At 43.0% G+C, this 21,940-nt stretch overlaps 1 protein-coding gene across 2 annotated transcripts in view; it reads right to left on the reverse strand.

Annotated features, from left to right (window-relative positions):
- Nucleotides 1-19,114, reverse strand: part of ATL3 (atlastin GTPase 3) — a 44,708-nt gene extending 25,594 nt beyond the window's left edge. The window contains exons 1-5 of one of the 2 annotated variants that reach the window (XM_014844963.3): nucleotides 19,004-19,114; nucleotides 7,269-7,483; nucleotides 6,985-7,128; nucleotides 2,869-2,973; nucleotides 2,024-2,074 (exon numbers count right to left, since the gene is read on the reverse strand). In XM_014844963.3, the coding sequence (XP_014700449.1) occupies nucleotides 2,024-2,074; nucleotides 2,869-2,973; nucleotides 6,985-7,128; nucleotides 7,269-7,475 (507 nt within the window). In that variant the 5' untranslated portion in view covers nucleotides 7,476-7,483; nucleotides 19,004-19,114. Of the gene's footprint in view, nucleotides 1-2,023; nucleotides 2,075-2,868; nucleotides 2,974-6,984; nucleotides 7,129-7,268; nucleotides 7,484-18,663; nucleotides 18,978-19,003 lie in introns of those variants that run through there. The other variant, XM_014844962.3, reaches the window with a different exon arrangement.
- Between the last annotated feature and the right edge of the window lie 2,826 nt (nucleotides 19,115-21,940).

Genomic DNA, 21,940 nt, shown 5'->3' on the forward strand with positions numbered 1-21,940 from the left:
CTGCTCCTTTAGGATTCTTGCCATTCTGTAGAACCTCTTCCCCCTATTCCTTACTGCTGTCCCTCTACTAACCATGTGGTCACTCCCTCTCATCCATCGAGGACTCTGGCCCTGTCCCAGTCTTCATCAAAGCAGGCACTTCCATTCACTCCCTGCCTCAGCCAAGAACCTAAGAGGAGTAGAGGGAAGATGCTTTTCCTCCTCTGCAGTAGGACATGATTAAAAGAATCAGGAAAGCTTGATGTTGAAACGATTATGAGAAAGACACGCTTAAACATATCTTGGGTTTGAGGAACCAGAGGATGGTGGAGCTCTTGAGAACAGCATCATAGGAGAATTCTGTAACTGCATCATAATTTCCTTACCACTTGGTATGGGTTGAATTGTGTTCCTCCTATCCCCCAAAAGTATGCTGAAGTCCTAATCCCTGGTACCTGTGAATGTGACCTTATTAGAAATAGTCTTCACAGACGTAATCAAGTTAAGATGAGGTCATTAGAATGGGCCCTAATCCAATGATTGATGTCCTTATAAGAAGAAATAACAGATACACAGGAAGAACGCAATGTGAAGACACAGAAGGACGACAGCCACGTGAAGACAGAGGGAGAGCCTGAAGTGCTACAACTGCAAGCCACGGAATGCCAGATTGCCGGCAAACCACGAGAAGCAGGAAAGAAGCAAGGAACGGTTCTCTCCCACAGGCTGCAGAGAGACGGCCCTTCCCCACTTGATTTCTGACCTCTAGGCTCCGGAAGTGTGAGACAATAAATCTCTGTTGTTTTAAGGCCCCAGTGTGTGGTACTGTTGCTGCAGTCCTAATACACCATCCATGCCTATTCATTTATGTCTCTCTCTCACTGACCGAACTATAAAATCCATAAAGACAAGAATCATGTCTATCTATAGCACTGGGTCCACTGCCTCACACAAGGCAGGCATTCCAAAAAATACGCAAGAGGAAGGAGCTTAGAGAAGAATAAGTTTCAGGTGAAAAGGTGTCAAGCTCAAGTTTTGATGAAAATGTTTTAAGGAGCAACAGCTCTCAACCACTGAATCATGGCACTGGTGTAGAACCATCAATTATGAAGTACAAGGAATGCTAGGAGTAACATTAAAGGCAAAAGTTTAGGAATTATTTTGTTTTTTTTTAAATGAATATAAATTAGAACTAATTCAAGGCTAATCCCTATGAGAAATGAAAGCCTCACTCTCTCACATTCTGATGTTTTCTTGAATGTCAGTGGGGGAAGTGGAATTCCGACTCTGCAATACCCACGGAAGAGTGTTTTACAGAAAAACATAAGAACTGCTGCTATGGAGAACAGAAGACCATGACTAATAATAGCAGTAGTAACAGTAGTGAGAAATAATGGGCAGCAGTTACTAAGCACATACTATTGTTCCAGGCACATTAATGTATTTCACCTCACCTGAATTACTGCAATAGCTTCATAACCAGTCTCACTGAATGCTGGCTTGCCCCCCTAAAAATCCATTCTAAACACAGCAGCCAGAGGGATCCTTTTACAATACGTCACATAACATCACTCCTCTGCTCACAACACGGCTCCCATCTCACCGAGAGGAAAAGCTCAAGTCCTTACAAAGGCCCCACATCACCAGGACCTCAGTACCCCTCTGACTACATCACCTAGCCTCCTCCTGTCACAGCCCCCAAGCCCACCCACTGGCCTCCCTGCTGGTCCTTGATCCTGCCAAGCACACTCTACCTCAAGGTCTTTCTTCCTGCTCTTCCCTCTCCTATAACATTTTTCCTCTGAGAAGTGTCCACAGAGCTTACTCACCCACTTTCTTCTGTTCCCTGCTCAACTCGGTAAGGCCTCCCCTGACCACCCCAGCTCCACCCCAGCAACAGATACCACGTAGGATTACCATGAATGCAAAACCTTCCTCCATATTTCAATCTTTTGCTAAAACTACTCAATTGTAAAATTTTTCTTAGTCTTAAAACTTTTAAATAATATATTATGATGTTAAATTTTTTATGAGGAACATATACCTGTAGCTGTTGAAGATCATCTTCCTGAATGTTCTGGGACAAATTATAAATCTAGAAAACAAAAATCCAGATTGATACTACTCGAGCTTATTTAAAACAAATTCCAAATATGCCAAATTGAATTGATACTACTCGAGCTTATTTAAAACAAATTCCAAATGAGCCAAATTGAACAGAAGCTTTATAGAATTAAAGGTCTGCATATAAGAACATGAGGTCTATTCAAACAGTAATATTATATCTTTCAGAAAACTATGCATATATAAAGTTGAAATCACGAAATTCTTCCCCTACAGTTTAAAATATAGCTTTCCTAAATTCTTGTCTAATCTACACCTCATATAATTGATGTAATTTATTTTATTGTTTTTGAGGACGATTAGCCCTAAGCTAACATATGCCGACAATCCTCCTCTTTTTGCTGAGGAAGACTGGCCCTGAGCTAACATCCATGCCCATCTTCCTCTACTTTTTATATGTGGGACACCTGCCACAGCATGGCTTGACAAGCAGTGCAAAGGTCCATACCCGGGATCTGAACTGGAGAACCCCAGGCGGCCAAAGTGGAATGTGTGAACTTCACTGCTGTGCCACAGAGCTGGCCCCATAATTGATGTAATTTAAATTCTCATTTTTCAGACTTTTCTGGGAGCGTTTTACATATATTTATGACCAAAGCAGAAAAACAGGTTAGGTTCCTTCTTGAGCTTAACATGTACCTATAGTGTAACAAGAACATTTATATATCATCATAGAAATTCTGACAACAGAACAATAGCTGAAACTAGATGGATTCCCTTTATCGTATCTCCTCTGCACACTTTTCTTTTGGTCCATGGTTTTACCTGAACAGAACTAGTCATGGTGCTGAGAGCAAAGATGGTAGCACAGTCTTTCACAGTGGACTGGCTGTCAAATGCCCCTTGGGTATCCATCAGAACAACTGCAACCTAAAAAAAGGAAAATAAGAACAAAATATGCTAAAGTGAGATGGGGAAAATGTAAAGGAGAGATTGAAAAGCACAGGTGACATTGAAATGAAGCTTGAGCACCTGTTCTGTAGGTTCTATCAGAAAAGCACAATTATTAGCTGCCTTGTTTGGACCAGTGAACTTTGCTGGAGAAGATTAACTACTCTGACCTGGTGAGAAGATACAAAACAGAGGGGCACAGAGCAATATGGAAGGAGGGGAATATTGCCCGCCTCCAACTAAAACAGCCAAATGTTGAGGCCAATCAGCTCACTCACCCAGCCAGTCATTCACATGTTTTTGTTGTTGAATTGGTGAGGATATGGATAATTTAACAAATTGCAACCCACATACACTGCTGATGGGAACGTAAAATGGTATCTGGAGGCTTTGGAAAACACTCTGGCAGTTGCTCAAGTGATTAAACATGGAGTTACAGTATAATCTGATATATACCAGGAGAAATGAAAACACGTCTGCCCAAAAACTTGTACATAAATGTTCCCAGCAGCATTACGCATAACAGCCAGAAAAGTGAAAATAACCCAAATGTCCATCAACCAATGAATAAGCAAAATGTGGTATATCCATCCATTGGAATATTATTCATCAACAAAAAGGAATAAAGTACCAAAACATACTACAACATGAGTGGACCTTGAAAATATCATGCTAAGTGAAAGAAGCCAGACATACAAGAACATACGGTATAATCCCACGAACAGGCAAATCTACGGAGAACGAAAGTAGATTAGTGACTGCCCAGACCTGAGGGTTAGAGACTGGGAAGCGACTTCCAATGGGAACAGAGTTGTTTTATGAGGTGAGAAAAATGTCCCAAAATTAGATTTTGGTGATGATTATACAAATCTGACACTTAAAAATCATTAACTGTACACTTTAAATGTACAATTTATATATCTTTAACACTCTATATATATCTTAATAAAGATGGTTTTTTAAAAGAGAAAAAAATTACTGAAAGCATCTACCACACACTACCAGAAATGCAGAGAGAGAATAACACAGAAAAACAGAACTGAAATGAAAGTCACAGGGTCTTGTTGTAATGCCAACTCTAAGAGCAGCCAGCTATGTTACCAACAGCAAACCCTTAACTCAGAGTCCATTTTCGGCATCTCTGAAATGAAAAGATTGGACTTCCACTTCCAGTCAAAATGGAGTAACAGAGACTAGCTTTACCCTCCCACCTAAAACCAAAAAATAACAAACAAAATATATGAAACAACAGTTTTCAAGACACTGGACATCAGGTAACAAAGGATAATGATCCTTGAGAGAAAGGAAACAGATGCAGTGAGCCCTGCGGTCGTCCCAGCTTACTAGCCAAGCACAGGGAGGGGAAGCCAGGCAGAGGCCAATGGATTTCAAGTTGAGGGGACAGAGCTGAGAGTCAGGGAGACCAAAGCAACTGGAGTTCCCAGGTGGAACAGTTGAGAGGAGAGAGCTGCCCAAAGAACCCCAGGGATCTGCAGACGGTCACCATCGAGTGTTCAGCTGAGTACTGACCAGCACACGTGCATGAGGAAACTACCTGAGGCTGGACAGAGAACATTCAGAAGGCTTAGAGGATGAGGACCCAGTGCTCAAAGAAGGCCAGGAATAGTGTCGTCCCCTCCAGCCAGACTGCAAAGAACCCATAATTTGCGGGGCACTGGGGAGAGTACTCAGAAGAGTCTCGCCTCAGTAGTGAGGAATAGATAGCTCTAGTTAAATACTGCTCTGGGCCCACTGAAGAAAACTTAAAAGCAAGACCAGAAAGGATCTAAGTTTCCAAATTTCTTTACATCCCAAAACGAGCTCAACATTTTATAGGAATACAAAAATATCCAGCATCCAACAAGGTACAATTCACACATCTGGCATCCAATCACAACTCTGCAGGCAGACAAAGCAGGAAAATATGACCCAAATGAGGAGAAAGATCGATCAGAACTAATGCAGAACTGACACAGATGTTAAAACTAACAGAAAACAACTTTAAAACAGTACTCTGTATAACTGTGCTCCATATATTCAAGAAATTAGGTCGTGACACAAAGAAGACCTAAAGTGAACCTTCAGAGATGAAAATCACAATGTCTAAAGGAAACACACTGGATGGGATTAATAGCAGATCATAAAGATTAGTGAACCTGAAAACAGCAATAGAAATTTACCAAAAGGAAGCAGAGAGAAAAATAAAAATTTTTAAAAAGTGAACAGAGCATCAGTGAGTTATGGGACAACTTCAAGCGGCCTGACATACAGGTAATAGGAATCCCCAAGGGGAATAAGGGACAAAAAAATATTAGAAGAAACAATGGCCCGCCAAAACTCCAAATTTGATCAAACTTGTAGATTCAAGAAGCTCAAGAAAATCCAAACACAAGCAACATGAAGAGAACTACAACAAGACACATTATAATCAAATTACTCAAAAAAAAAAAAATGATAAACAGAAAATCTTAAAAGCAACCAGACAAAAAAAAAGACATGTTAGGCACACAAGAACAAAGATAAGGATGACAGATTTCTCATCTGGAAACAAAATTGGCAAAAAGGCAGGAGAGCAACATCTTTAAAGCACTGAAAAAAAAAAAAAAAAAAAAACCTGTCAGCCTAGAATTCTATTCCCAGCATAAATATTTTCAAAAACAAAGGCAAAATAAAGACTTTTCAGCTATAAAAAAGCTAAAAGAATTCACCAGCAGACCAGCACTACATGAAGTATTAAAGGAAGTCCTTTAGGCAGAGAGAAAAATGCACACAGAAATATGGACATGAAGAAATGAAAAGTTAATGGTAACTACACGGGTAAATGTTTTTTTTTATTATTTAAATATCTTTAAAAGATAACTGTTTCGACTGTTTAAACAAAAATAGAAACGATATTATTAAAGTAAAATATGTGACAACAGCACAAAAGCTGGGAGGAAAGAAACGGAATGTCAATTATATCTCAACAGAATTGTGAAAAAATTAAAAGGTTGGATAAAATAATATCTAAAGATCCTTCCATGAAAAAGTTCCCAATGTTATATTTCAATGTTATAACTCCTGAATTTCCTAGATTCTCTTTCATTAAAAAAAGGTGCAATAACATCCCCATATTGCTACACATTTTTCTGTGTATCTATGCATTATGCATTAAAAAAAATTAAGCGTTTTCCAATACACCTTTCTCCTGAAACCTCACTAAAAATAAGAGAGAAATAAAATATAAAAAGAATATGGAAATGTATAAGGAAAAAAATAGAAGACATGAAAACAGCAATCAAGAGTTGTGCGCCACCTCTCCAGCTGCCCAAATACTGAATGACTTAGCATTCAGGAAAAGGCTGAACCTGCACACCCTGAAGGGAGGATCTGAAACCTCAAGCTCTAGAAAGACTCAAAAATGAGAGGCACAAACAGCTGTGAAGGAATGCTTTAGGATGGGGCTAAAGACACAAGGAATGGGTTAGAGTCTGTTTAAGAAACAGTGATACCCACAAACCCCCTCTTCACACAACCTGCCCCTCCTGATCCTGACAAAGAAATCTGGGGAGAGGCTCTATGGCTGTGGCTAGGCACGGACGAGATGGGGTAAGATGCACTACTGATAGCAGGGGGTGTGCGGGGTGAAAGCCCACCTCCTGAAATGTGAGGTCCCCTAGTGCCCTTTCCCTGCTCAGCTCCCAGAATGACGGCAGCCAGGTCTAGGTCACCCACACAGGAGGAAGAAAGTAAGGAAGAAGTAACATCTACAACCACTGAGAGCATTAGCCTCTGAGGAGTGAAAATGAGCAGAGGGAGGAATGGGGCACATGACAGCTACTTTTTGTTAGAAATTTTATATTACTATCTGATCTTTTAAACTGTATTCATGCATTATTTTTAAACCATGAACTTATATCATTTTGATAAAAATATTTTTAACTGGATTATTAGCATATACATTAAAGTTCTCATTTTGCTGTTTTTTTAATTTCTCTTTTTCTTCCTTACCTTCTTCCCACCTGGCTTCTCCACAGTGAAAACTTCACTCCAGATCTGAATCCCAGTGGTTTCCGGGTCAGAGCCTCCTCTCCATGAAAATCCTGTTAACGGTTCTTCAGGCTCACCCAGCCAATTTGAACGGCCACCTTCCTTCTACAGGAAAAATAAGAAATTTCCAGTAAATCTTAAATGTTGAGTAATTTTACACATCAAGGATAATCCACAAGCTTATTTTGCTCTTCTAGACATAAAAGTCTCCTTTTCTAATTTGAAATGAAATAACTCTACCTTACCTGGAAATATAAGTATCGTAGCATGAAGTCCAGAAAGAAAGACTTGCCCTTTCGGAAGGCACCAGCCACTGACACCACCACCACATCGAGGTCTCGGATGTGGTCCTGCAAGAGGATGCTGGCCAAGGCTTTCTCTTCTAGCTCAAAGGAATGTTGCTCTTTGTGAACCAAAACAACCTGCACTGGACCAGGCTTTCCACTCTCCATGGCATCACCTATGTTGTTGTAGACAAAAAAAGTAGTTTCAAACATTTTTTAAACACATATTTTTGAACACAGGAAGAGAAAAATCTTCTTAAACAGGGCACAAAAGCACTAATCATAAAAGAAAAATGACAGGGGCCAGCCCGGTGGCACAGCGGTTAAGTTCGCACGTTCCACTTCAGAGGCCCAGGGTTCGCTGGTTCGGATTCTGGGTGTGGACATGGCACCGCTTGGCATGCCATGCTGTGGTAGGCATCCCACATATAAAGTAGAGGAAGATAGGCACAGATATTGGCTCAGGGCCAGGCTTCTTCAGCAAAAAAGAGGAGGACTGGCAGTAGTTAGCTCAGGGCTAATCTTCCTCAAAAAAAAAAAAAAAAGAAAAATGACAAATCAGACTTGACTAAAATTAAGAATTTTTGTTCATTAAAAGACACCATTAGGGCCTGGCCCCATGGCCTAGTGGTTAAGTTTGGTGCACTCCGCTTCAGCAGCCTGGGGTGCACAGGTTCAGATCCTGGGGACGGACCTACACCACTCATCAGCCATGCTATGGCAGCAACCCACATATAAATTAGAGAAAGACTGGCAAAAGTGTTAGCTCAGAGTTAATCTTCCTCAGGAAAAGGAAAAAAAAAGACACCAATAAGAGAGTAAAAACGCAAGCCTCGGGCTAGGAGAAAATACATACAACACTTACATCCAGAGGATTCATATCTAGAATCCACATAAAAATCCGTAAGAAAAAAATAAATATCCCAATTTTAAAAACAGTAATGGGCAAAAGACTGAACAGGCACTTCACAAAAAAAAGGATATCCAAATGGTCAATAATCATATGAAAAGGTGCTTCCATACCATTACTTATCAAAGAAATGTAAATTGAAACCATAAAGAAACACTACTACCTGCCCATCAGAATGACTAAAATTTAAAAGACTGACACTATCCACTGTGGGAGAGGCTGTACACACAGAATTCTCATACATTCTGATGGGACTATAACCACTTTGGGAAACTGTGGCAGTATCTCCTAAAACTAAACATACCTATGATCCAGCAAATCCATTCCTAGGTATGTACCTAAAAGACATAAATGCTTACATCCACTAAAAGACATACATACAAGAATGTTTCCATCAGCTTTATTCAAAATAGTGCAGAACTGTAAAGAACCCAAACATCCACCAACAGTAGAAAGGGTGCCTGCCACCGCTAGGCTTTTTACACACATTACTTTATTCAATCCTCAGAACAATCCTACGAGGTAAATGATACTGCCCTTTTTTAAAAATAAGGAAACCAAGGCTTACAAAAATTAAGCATCTTGCCCAACAGGTCCTGGAGAAAAGCCTGAAAAGATCTTTAGGTGGCTACATTTTGCAGATCACTTTTTTTTTTTGAGGAAGATTAGCCCTGAGCTAACATCTGTTGCCAGTCCTCCTCCTTTTGCTGAGGAAGACTGGGCCTGAGCTAACATCCATGCCCATCTTCCTCTACTTTATACATGGGACGCCTGCCACAGCATGGCTTGCCAAGCTGTGCCATGTCTGCACACGGAATCCAAACCAGTGAACCCTGGGCCGCCGAAGCGGAACGTGCGAACTTAACCACTGCGCCACCAGGCCAGTCCCCAGATCACTCTCAATAACTTAATCCAAGTTACAGAGGCAATTAATTCTTTAGCTCAAAATTAAGCCTAATTAGTAGTTTCCCTACCAGAGTAGAAAGCACAAAGATTAATTCTTTGAAATTCAGAGCCACTTAATAGCCACAGATTTATGGAAAATTTATTAAAAAACTAGTAGGGTCTAAGGAACGAGGCAAAGGACTATTTCCTTAATGTGAGTACGAACCACTGCTATGAAAGGAGATGTTTGTAGGTAGCTAAAAGTACATTTTTTTATTTTAATAATTATATATTTTAATGTACATTAGGAAACAAAACCATGTTTTAATAGATTATTGCGTAGAAGGGGGCTAAGTTTAAAAGTGAATCAATTTAGGGGCTGGCCCCGTGGCCGAGTGGTTAAGTTCGCGCGCTCCGCTGCAGGCGGCCCAGTGTTTCGTTGGTTCGAATCCTGGGCGCGGACATGGCACTGCTCATCAGACCACACTGAGGCAGTGTCTCACATGCCACAACTAAAAGGACCCACAACGAAGAATATACAACTATGTACCGGGGGGCTTTGGGGAGCAAAAGGAAAAAATAAAATCTTTAAAAAAAAAAAAAAAAAAGTGAATCAATTTACAGTAAACTGAAGGACAAATACTAAGTAAGACACAGCACAGGTAGGCAGAGACGGTCAAAAGTCACAAACGGTCCCCAAATTATTTTCGTCTCTTACTTTAGAAACACTGAAGAAACACAGCAGGCAAAGCAGACAGAAGAGCCTGACTGCCAGACTCCACCCTTTCAGCTATGGGAACTGCTGCTCTCTTCTTATACTTAGAATATCAGAGAGCAACAAAAGGGTTCTTGCCACTTTTTAATTTTTTGCAGACTATTGGAAAACAAGTTATAAATATAGGTTAAATGACACACTATCATTATAGTAAATGTATACTAAGACTTTTCTTTCCCATCATTGCTTGATAAAAGGGAAACATTTCTGGGGCCGGCCCAGTGGTGCAGCGGTTAAGTGCGCACGTTCAGCTTCAGCAGCCCAGGGTTCGCCGGTTTGGGTCCGAGTGCGGACATGGCACCGCTTGGCAAGCCATGCTGTGGCAGGCGTCCCACGTATAAACTAGAGAAAGATGGACACGGATGTTAGCTCAGGGCCAGTCTTCCTAAGCAAAAAGAGGACTGGCAGCAGATGTTAGCTCAGGGCTAGTCGTCTTCTCCAAAAAAAGGGGAAACATTTCTGTCAATAATCTCTTACCGTTCTTCTTACTAGCACAACAGCAGATGAATCCAGCACCTAAAGACCTTCGAGCTTTCCTATGGAAGAACTAGTGAGAACAATTTATTCAGACCTTATGGATAAGCCACAGTGTTAAGTACTGAGCAGCACTCATGACAGTACCAAACAAAGACCCTGAGATGGCTGGGTGCTCCCCCAAATACTTGTTTTCCCCTTCTTCTATGGCAATAGATGGTTAGCTGGGCATATAACTACCCAAAAGAAATACATTTCCAACCCAATCTTGTAGCTAGGGTATCACCTAGAGACCAAGTTCTGACCAGAAATGACACAGCAACTTCCAGGTCATGCATTTTCCCCCTTCCTGCTGGCTGGCTGTAGAAGTGGGAGCCAGTCATCCGGGACCAGGCCCTCAAGGGCAACACCCCAGGAATGTTGGAGCAACCAGAGAGGTCAGGCCTAGGCCTTCGTGTAGCAGAACCACCATGCTGGCTCACTTTTACATGAAAGAACAAAAAATGTCTACCCTGTTTAAATCACTTACTTGGAGGCTCTGTCAGATACAGCCAAACCTAGTAGGCCATACAACAGCCCCCCAGGACTTGACAATTAAATTCATCATACTGGCTCTTTCAATTTCATCTATTTCACTATTAAAGTTTACTGAGCAGTGTGAATGTACTGACACACAGAAGGCACACAACAAACCACTGCAAAAAGAATGAATGAGGGGCCGGCCCTGTGGCCGAGTGGTTAAGTTCGTGCACTCTGCTCCAGCGGCCCAGGGTTTCGCCAGTTCAGATCCTGGGCGGGGACACGGCACTGCTCTTCAAGCCATGCTGAGGCGGCGTCCCACGTGCCACAACTAGAAGGACCCACAGCTAAAAATACACAACTACATACTGGGTGGGCTTTGGGGAGAAAAAGGAAAAATAAAATCTTTAAAAGAAAAAAAAGAACGAATGATATTTACTGTACTATAGCTGAAGCCCAAGAGCCTAAGGATGCAGGTGGTATCGTCAGAGCAACAGGCATGGAAGGTAAGGTCACACGAGCTACAGACAAGATGGAACAATCCAATGACAAAAACGTATGCAGCTGTGCACAATGAACTGCACTTTGAGAGAAGCTGAAGACCACTGAGGACAGTTAAAAAAAAAAGAAAACGGTGATAAAGCCTTCGCTCATCTCTTCCTCTCTTTCTGCCTACAGCACAGTGAATAGGAAGAGGACCAGGCTATGTTTAGTTGAGGGAGCTGGGGTGATCCTGTATTTCTCTTCACAACAGTATACTGGGCACACCAGATTAAAAATGATCTTATTCCTTTGGTTTGGGTCCACTTAAGAGAAAAATCATTTTGAACTGTACATATCACCAATAATTCAATTTAAACAAATAGAGCTGTTTACTTCTCATCACAATACCTTTGTTTCTCACTTCCTAATACAACAGGACTATATTACCGATCTTCCAAATAAAAAGTTTTATTTCCACTCACTCCTTTCTAAATAAATGTCACGTAAAAGTCCTTTGCTGACTTATCCTCACATCTCAGACCCCCTAATCCCTTAGACCCTTAATCAAAACCTTATAGGGCCCTCTCCATTAGGCCATGCCACCTTCCGGCCTTTCTTGCCTGTTAGGTTGATCATCCAAGTCACCATCCGCAAGTGTTGCTTTGATGATGTCACCTCCTCCCTCAGGGCTAAACTCCTTCATTACAGTTCATAAACATATCATGACAGCAACGTCATAAAAGGCTATCAAAAACATTTTATGGGGGCCAGCCCGATGGCAAAATGGTTCAAGTTCGTACGCTCCGCTTTGGCAGCCCAGGGTTCACAGCCATGCTGTGGTGGTGTCCCATACACAAAGTAGAGGAAAACTGACATGGATGTTAGCTCAGGGCCCATCTTCCTCACACACATACAAAAACGTTTTACGGACTGACAGCTCAGAGCTAAAATCTCCATCCTATAAGTCAAAGCCTTTCACCATTCTCCCCACTGCCTTAGTTCCTCTAATTCCTTATTCTCCTCATCCTCCCAGGCAAATTTATTCTCAGTGGTCTTTCTACGGGAAGAAAGTTAGGATTCAGGTCCAGCCTTGTCTTGATGCCAAAATTTCAAATGTACACCCTATTCAATCATTTGTTCCCACTGCCTGAAACGCTTCTTCCTCCCAGACTCCAGGCAGACGCTTGCTCATCCTTCAACACTCCCTTGGCCTGATCCCCACCCTACCCTCAGAGCCTATCATTTACGTGGTATACTAAAAAGAAAACGGGCTCTAGAACCAAGACAGGGCAGAGCTTCAGTCCTTCCCCTCTCCCCCCCTAGAATGTAAGCTCCATGAGGGCAGGGATTTTTGTCTCTTTTGTTCAATGCTATATCCCCCAAGATCCCAGCACAGTGACCACACAGAATAGACATTCAATAATTATTTGTGGAATAAACGAATAAACTCCACCACTTAGTCACAACGTGACTATGGACATAGTTCTAACATATTTCTTGTTGCTCCCTGTATTTATAAAACTAATACCCACCCCGAAGCACAGTGTCTGACATTATCAGAGACTCAATAAAGTGGACCTACTTTCCTATTTCCACTAAAACCTTCCATATACTATTATTCCACTCATTATAATGCTCTCATATTGTAGTTACGATTTATCACCCCATGGGGAGCCCCTGGGAAGTAGGGAAACTGTCACATTCAGCCCCAGTATCTAACAAAGGAAGAATAGTTTCCTAGCATTGTGTACACTTAACACAACAGTACGTCTAAAGCACCTCAGTAAAAATCACTTTCTCCCTTCCCCCTCCCAGTCTCCTCTCCTTCACTGTCAAACTCCTTGAAGAGTATTTCTTCATCACTTATCTGCCCATTCCCTTAGCACCTTGCAATCTGACTTTCCTCCCAACCTGTTGAAACTATTCTCTAGTCTATCAATGACCTCGCTTACCAAATCCAATGGCCCTTTTCTGATTGTCATTCAACCCTATCTCTCTGTGACAAAATACAACTGCCACTCACTTCTAAAACTTGAAACCTTTGGACTCAGTGACAGTGCACATTCCCAGTTCTCTTCCAAGCCGTGTATCACCTCCTTTCACTAGTTCTTTTTCTTCTCGTCAGCCTCCTGTGCTCGCTTCAGTCTTCTGCAGGTCTCATGCATGCCCTCAGAGCTCTTTATTCTTATAATTTCACTATACCTTCTATTTTGGTGATGCAACTTCATTGATTTCTAAGCTGCATTTCAGGTCCAAATGTACAACTGCCTACGAGACAGACTTGCCTGGACACTGCACCACGTCACTCTCAGGAGGGACATGGAGAAGCACAAGGGCGCAAGAGTCGGGAGACGGGTTCCGGTTCCAGTTCCACCACTACCCTCAGCATGTCTAGACTTCAGTCTCAACAGCGAAATGAGTCAAGATCTAACCTCTAGCTACTCTTCCAGTACTAAGAGTTGAAGTCTCTATTTAGTATCATCAAAATGAACCCTCTCCATTCCTCCACTTCTCTCAAATCACCACCTCTCGGCCTCCACATCTTCCCTGACTCTATCTTACTGTACGCAATATACCACCCAACCCTATCACTTTTTTCTCCCATGATTTAAGCTCCCGTTTTGGCAAAGGCTGTTATTCTAGTGAGGCAGTGTGGGTAGGAGAAAGGCCCTCCCTAACAACCCAGAAAGACCAAGTTCTGGGCCCAGTTTTGCAATGACTGTAACAGCAGGAGTAAATCATTTTACTTCTGCGTGTCTTAGTTTCCTCTACAAACTCAGGCAGTTAGGTGAAGCTATTTTCTGCTTCTAAAATTCAATGACTCTTGAACAATGAAAAATTTCCTGGATCTCTAAATTGCTAAACTTGCTAGGTAACCTATTCATCCCTTGGCTTAATTTAAGTGGTACAGGCCTGGCTAAAGAACAAAATTTATGATGATAAAAACATTAAAGCAACTTGCTCAGTAAGGATCCACACAAAAGATTTTGGGGTTTGGGGTTTTGTTTTGGGGGTTTTTTTTCAGGGAAGTTCCCCTAATTGCAGTGAAATTACTCCCACTTCTCAGGATCTTAAACTCTGGCGATCTAACCTCCAGGGATGGTACTAGAAAAACCTTGAAGTAGCAACCTTATATGCCTTTTCCCTTTAGCAAAGTAATTATTTTCCAAGGTCTAGATATGCACTCTGAGACAACAACAGTAATGCTCACTTATAGGAACAGTTAATGTTCATTTATATGAAGAGTCAATGCTATATTACATTCACTTATATGAGTAACTGTGAGATGGGACAATTTTGTACACATACAAAGACACAGCCTGACCATGTCACATCCGTCATCCATATACATGTAAGTGAACTTAAAACCTATGTTTACAAAAAGAAGGTGAGTGGTAGAAATATTGTATAATTCTGATTATTGCCATAAATAGCTCATGGTAATACTGTATCACTCATCATTTTAAGTAGGTTGAAAAATATTTGGATAACTAAAAAATACTCCAATAGTTTATGTGGAAGCTACTACCTTTTTGCTAATTACCTTTAAAGTACTGATTTATCCTTTACTTTTGGCACAACACACCTTAATGCAGACTAACCAATAGGTTTAAATATGCCTGTTCAAATAATCTCTGAAATAACTGCATTCAAAAGACTAGCTCTGCACTAAAATGACAAAAACAACAAGTAGAACGAAGCTGAAAGACTAACAGGTAAAATTAATTATAAGGAACAATTTGTAGAGATCTGTGCAAATGACAGCACTTTTTCTAGAACTATCTAACTGAATTTTTAAAGGACTTAGAAAAAAAGCTGCACAGGTTAAATAAAAGTAGATGAGACTACTGAATCATAATTGGCTTTTTCAGTCCTATGGAAAACATAAATTCTAAGAAATAAGTTCTGTCAGGAAAGCATTATGGGGAAAAAAGTTTTAATGCTCCTCAAATATTTGAGATCACCTGAACAGTGATAAATTCAATGAAACCAGTCAATTGGAAGCAGTTACAATTGCTATTGCAGAAAATTCATACAGAATTTAGTTGATCAATTCGACAGTGTAGACCAAGATTTCTTAACCTCGGTGCTACTGATATTTTGGGCTGGTAACACTGTTTGGGAGCTATCCTATTCACTGTAGGATATTTAGCAGCATCTCTGGCCTCTGCCCACCAGATACCAGTAGCGCTCCCCCCTAGTTGTGAGAGCCAAAAATGTCTCCAGACATCGCTAAATGTCCCACCAGAGCAAAATCGCCCTGAGTTAAGAACCACTGGGGTAGAGCCAGGCTCAGTGCTCATCCTTACTGTCCAGAGAATACTGAACAGCAAATTAACTACAGTTATAGGAACATTTCACTGAGAAGAGTGCATGACTCAGGGTAAAGTTATGACCTGAGTTTTCCAGTCTCCTCTGGAAATACCACGTTCTCTAAAGGGCAAGAGCAACACACCCAAAAGCAGAAGCATAACATTTTCATGCCTTGTTCTCGCTGGCAGGCTAAAGTTGCTAATTCACAGACAAGGCCAGAGAAAACACATCATATGCGAGGGTTAAGTGCTCTAAGGCCTTCGGCCAACTCCAGAACTGCTGGGTGTGGTTCCTTTTTGGTGATGGGGGGAGTGCTTTTATATACTCTACATTTTCTTAACATAGTAAGTGTGCTGGGAGATACACATATATTTTTAAGGTTATTTCAGGGAAAATACTACTTAAACCCAATTAAACAGAATATTGGGGGAAATTTACATTCTAATTAATTAAAGGGTTTAAGAGGAAGCTTTTTCTCAATCCATCTGCAGAAAATCTTTGTACTTTAGCCCAGAATGCTGAACAAAACCACTTTTTGTCAATTAAGGATTTTGTTGTACTTCAAGGCTTTATGAAGATTATGCCTAAACAGTATTGAAGATTCAGAAATGCAGAGACCAGGCTGAATCTAAAAATAATGCCAGGCTATACTACAGGGAAACAAAATCTTTTTAATTGAATGAGTTCAATATGCATCTTATTTGATTCTTCCCTAAAAATGAGACCACCACCAAAATCAATCTGGTTACCTGATTTAATTATCTGTGTTCTAGTTGAATAAGGCTTTCTTACTTGGCAATGTTTATTTGACTTGAATTCCTTATCATTTCAAGGCAGAAAAAGAGTTAATCTACTCCTGTCTGCTTATTCATCTTCTATATCAGCAAAGGCTATTTCCTAATTTGTAATATACTTTAGCTGTGAAATATATCTAACATGTTCTGACAATCGAAATGCATACCAGTAAAAAGCATTTTTTCAGAAATTTAAACAGAAGAGCAACTTTTCAATATCAATATTGATATTACAAACTACACTTCCCATCAAGTAACAAATCAACTCAAATGTAAGCAACCACCTATTGGGAAATCTGATTACATATTAACATGCAAATTAGAATTACTTGGGCTTTTTCTTTTTTTTTAACTGTTGCCTGGTCCCCCAATGAATTAAATCACAATGTGTGAGTGGATCCCAGGCATTGGCAGCTTTTAAAAACTCCAGGTTATTCTAATATGCTGCAGGGCTGAGAAGCACAGCTCTACAGCACCTAAAATATTCTTCTTTTAAATAAAAGCTTTCCCCTCACCTTTTCCCCCCGATGTTTTTTAGAAGATGTCCTCCTAGAACCTCACAGATAACTCAAGAAGACGTTTTAAAATTCAGATTAACTTTAAAAAGTAGTCGTGTTACCTGAACGATTTCTCAATATGAAATACAAGGCGATAGAAACTTTCACAGGCATGCCTAGTCATCATAGGCAAATTCTAACCCAGTTCTCAGACGGGTTCACCAGACCTAGGGTTCCCTAAGGTACCAGCTAGAAAACTTAAAGGAATAGGTGACCAAACCTAATAACTACTACCACTGGGGACCTGGGGAGACAGAGAGATCTTTATATTTCTTGCCTCTTACAATTCTCTATCATCTCGTTTTACATAATTAGTGAGCACGTTCCTTATTCTATGATTTAGAAATTATAAAGAGGAAAAAAGCATGTGGGACAGCCCAGAAAACTAATTTTTAAAAAGCCTATTCTAAGCAAGCCCTATTTAGCGAAAACTAAGAAAATTATGCTAACACACAAGGTATTTATCCTCTATTGTTAATTTCATGATTACCCCAACGAGACAGTAAACCGCAGGTGGTACAACAAGCTGCACTAAAGTAACGCTACATTATGTGGATTCAGCCAAGCGTTTCCTTTACAGGTGTCCGAGCAGCGACACGCATTTCTGGACCAGAAGCTAGTTTCTGCGGGGATTGAAAAAAAGCCCTCATTTGAATTTCAGCACGCTGCAATGCTGAATACTCGACAAGGATTAAAGCTACGTGGGTCTCGCGTCTCCCAAAGCAAGCCAAAATGTGCAATCACGGTCCGGGGCCGTTAGTTCTCTCCTTCCTTTCACAAAACATTCCACCCAACTTCGTATTCAAATTTCAGGGCTGGATTTTTTTATTAAAAGATTCTTCAAACAACGTTTCCCCCCTTTTTTTTTTTTTGCCTTTAGATTTCGCAAGTGAACTTCTGCCCACTTCCACAGCACACCCATCAAACGAGAGCAGGTAAAAGGACAGATGAAGTCGTCTCCCAGACTGTATGGCAACGATGGGTGCTTAATTCATACTTTCCCTATTTTTTGTCTTCAGGAAAGCCAAAGAACCACGGACTGTACCAAACGTACTCAAAGAACTGCCTATAAAACCAGTTCAGGCCACATTCTTGCATCTCCTTGAAGGAGATAAGTGTGGGCTGGAAATAAACTCTCCGAACACTTGTTGTCACAGCCTCAAGGTCGTGAGGCTAAGAACGAAGCTTCCAACTCGAGACACCGTGCAGCCCTCCAGGGCTTTCCAAGCGGCCGAACAATAAAGCGGCCACCTTCCCGCCCCCTCGCCCGCGAACACGGTCAGAGACCCCGGCCGCAGGCCCCGGGCCGGGAGGGGGCAGTAGCCCCGGGGCGCCCGGCGCTGCCCAGGGCGGGGTCGAAGCCTCTGGACGCCGCCCCCCGGCCACTGGCCCCGGGGCCGCCCCGGGGGTGCCAGGCGGCAGCGCGAGCACGAGCGGCCTCCCCCGGGCGCAGGGCCCGACCCCCGAAGGCGCCGCCCGCGCCCGACCGGCCGAATTCGCGGGCCGAGGGACCCCGGCGAGGGGCGCGGCCCCAGTCCCGGACCCTGACCCTACCCCCGGCGCGAGCAGGCGGGCTCCTCGGAGCGACAGCAGGGAGGGCGGCGAGTGGCCACGGAGCGGGCCCGGGGAAAATTGGGCGCCTCACCTGCTCCTCCCGAGGCAGCCGCTACCGCTCGCTGAGGGGACAACATGGAGCCTCCGCCTTCAGCAGAAGCAGCAGGGGCGCAGCGAGGGCCGGGATGGGGCGGGAACGGACCAGGCCCTGAGGAGGGAAACGGGCGGGGCCTGGGCTCTAGAAGAAACTGGGGAAAAGGAGGGGCCCGCGGAACCGCAAAGCAGCCAGCACAGGGCGGGTCCCTGAGGCGCGACCAGCGGCCCAAGGCGAGCGCGGGGCGGGCCGGGGCGGGAAAGCGCACGCTGCCGAATCCCGCCACCGCCCAACACGAGTGCGCGTGCGCGGGAGCGCGAAGCGCGCCGCCGGCTACCTGGAGCTGCGCACTGGGCGCGACGGTCCGTTGGGAATTGTAGTCCCACGCTCTCTGGGTTCCCGCCCGCGGTCCCCGCTCTGCGCGCTCACCCGGGGCGAGGAGGAAGCGGAAGAGAGGGATGGGGCTGGGCTCGGCTCCTCGACTACCGAACTACAACTCCCAGCAGGCCGTGCGTGAGGGCTGGGCCGGCCAGGACCCGGGACGGCTGGCTAGCCCGGCCCGGAGCCTCGTCTTGAGACCGGGTGGGGCCGCGGCCGAGGCTTTGGGGTAACCGGCTTCCAGCTCTTACTGGCCGCGTTTGAGACAGTTTCGATGTTTAACGCTGGCCGGGGCCATCGGTGGGGGGAGCTCTGCCTTAAGCACCGAAGGGAGGCCTCAACCCTGAAGAACGTCACTGGTTTTTAACGATTTTGACTTCACAAGGAGGGGAGGCCGTGACTTTATTACCGCCATCGGCAGCTGCCCCTCGCAGTCCCGTCCCTGGCCAAGCTGAGGGTGCGCCAACACCCCTCTGATAGCCCACGTGAGAACGTCCCGTGAAACCTCTTCCACCGGTTTGTCCGCCTCAGCCATGGCCGTCTTTTGTAAACCTCGGGTTTCCAAACCTCGTTCGGAAGGCGGTAGATGAATACAAAACAAGGTTCTCTGAAAATGCTTTTATTCACACTTCACATGTGATGGAGAAAATGTCAGTTGCCACAATTGAAGAATATTGTTATTTTGGACTTGTTGAGGTGGGGCAGTCGTCTAGGGGGTAGGGTATGTAGCTGTGGAGCTTATGGGAGGCTAACACATTCTTCCCACCACCACCACCACCTCCTGGCATCATCATTGCCTCATTCATTCAACAAATTATTTCACTTTCTTTTTTATGCCTCTGCCTTAACTATTATAACCTACTCAGAATCTCCTTCCAGCTGCCTCCAGCCCTGCCAAGCCCTTGAGCTGTTTTTAGTGAGTGATTAGGCCAGAGGTGAAGAGTAAAGGTAATTCTACCTAATCTTACCTAAAGAGGTCCTGTTTTGATTTCTCTTCCCCTGCCCCTTCTGATTCTCCCCAAACTTTCAAGGCTATTTGAATACCCTTGACTCGAGATCTGAGTCTCGATTAGATCTAGACCAACTCGGGGGTGCAAGAAACTAGACATGAACATCAGAGCAAATGGTTCCTAGGGTTTCACACTGGGTGTGGAGAAGGCAGGACCTACAGGATGCGACACAAATCCAGGGCATTATGTGGCGTGCTCAGAAAGAGAAAGGGGCCAAAGGCCGTGACTTGTCACAATTACAACACAGTGTAAGAATTTAAAATTGCACACACGTCGCAGCCTTCTCTATTGCTCTTCGCCATCCATCTCCAAAAGACTTCTTACCGTCTGACTTACATTTTATGAGGTTTTTTTGTCTGTCTTTTCCCACTAGAATGTAAGTTCCAAACGGACAGGAATTTTTGTCTGTTTCTCTTTACTGCTATATTTATTAATATTTATTGAATGGATGAATAAAGCAAGCATATGATACACCTAACACCACTCACTCACTTTCTTGTTCCTTTAATATTAAGTACCTAATTTTTGCTTTTAAACAAAATACCTTGTTCTATTTTAAAGGCTCCCAATAGAGATCCACTGAAATCCATCCTGTCAGGAAGTGACAAGCAAATATTGACGTTACATCTGTCTCAATACAACATCAAGGTCAATGTTAGCACATCAGCTGTCCCCACACCTTGTAGAATATTTTGGCATTTGGAACAGCACAGTACAAATTATAGGTAGACTTTAGGATTAGCCGCAGCTTAGAAAGCAAACCCTGTGAACAAGAAACATGTTTTGTTGTTATTTCCTTCTCAAATATCCAGGGTCATCAAAACAGTGGACATTCAAAATGCTAACTATTGATGATGCTGATTACAGCCTGCCTTCAGGCACGTCACTCTGAATTGAGTCTTGGCACAACCAGAGGCTGAGCTTTCCTTGTGATTTCCAGAAGTAGGTGACATGTAGACATGGTTGAATGGTGAAGGCCACTGGCTTTGGGGTCAGGCAGACCTGGCTTTGAATTCTGGCTCTGATGCTCACTAGCTGTGCAACCTTGGGTAAGTTACTTAACCTCTTTGAACTCGTTTCATCATCATCTGCCAAATGATTCAAATACTCAAGCCACAGAGTTGTTGTAGGTTAAATGAGATGTAAGTGACAATTATGACTGATGCATGGTTAGTGCTCAAAAAACGGTCATCATCATATTCATTCTGAAAAAGCAAAACAAAGTCATAAATATTAAAGATACTCAAGTATTTTATGAAGTGCAAAAATAGCCCAGTGGTTTTCTGCAGTGACATCCACGGTGACTCAGGTTCCAAAGCTTTCCAAAAATAGGGCATTTGTTACGTGTCCAGCACAGTGCTAGGCAGTAATGCTGCAGTGATGTGTAAGACACATTCCTGTCCTCCAAAGACTCACAGTCTTGTGGAGTAAACAGCCAAATAAATAATTATCCCCCACTGTGACTGTGCCGGGACACAGTTCGGCCATCTCTCCTACCACCTACTTGTAGGATCCATGTTTAAGCCATAGTCTGGGCCCTCAGAAGGGACAGACTGGACTCCTGGCATCCCTGGGCATCATTGAAATATCTGGACCTTACTTTGCTCATATATAAAATGAGTTAATGACTTGGTGTCCTCATTTATCCAAAGGAAATAGTCAACCCCGACTCATAGGGTGTTATGACGTTGAATATCAGGCCCTCAACATGCTAACACAGTAAAAGCTCAAGACCTGTAAGCTGCTTCGTTATTGTTATTTTGGCCAACAGCACAGCTGTCTAACGCTTCAAAAAGACACTAGAAAAGATTGCTAGAGGGGCTGGCCCCGTGGCCCAGTGGTTAAGTTCGTGCACTCTGCTGCAGGCGGCCCAGTGTTTCGTTGGT

Source organism: Equus asinus, chromosome 17, assembly GCF_041296235.1.
Source record: "Equus asinus isolate D_3611 breed Donkey chromosome 17, EquAss-T2T_v2, whole genome shotgun sequence".
Taxonomy (NCBI): Eukaryota; Metazoa; Chordata; class Mammalia; order Perissodactyla; family Equidae; genus Equus; species Equus asinus.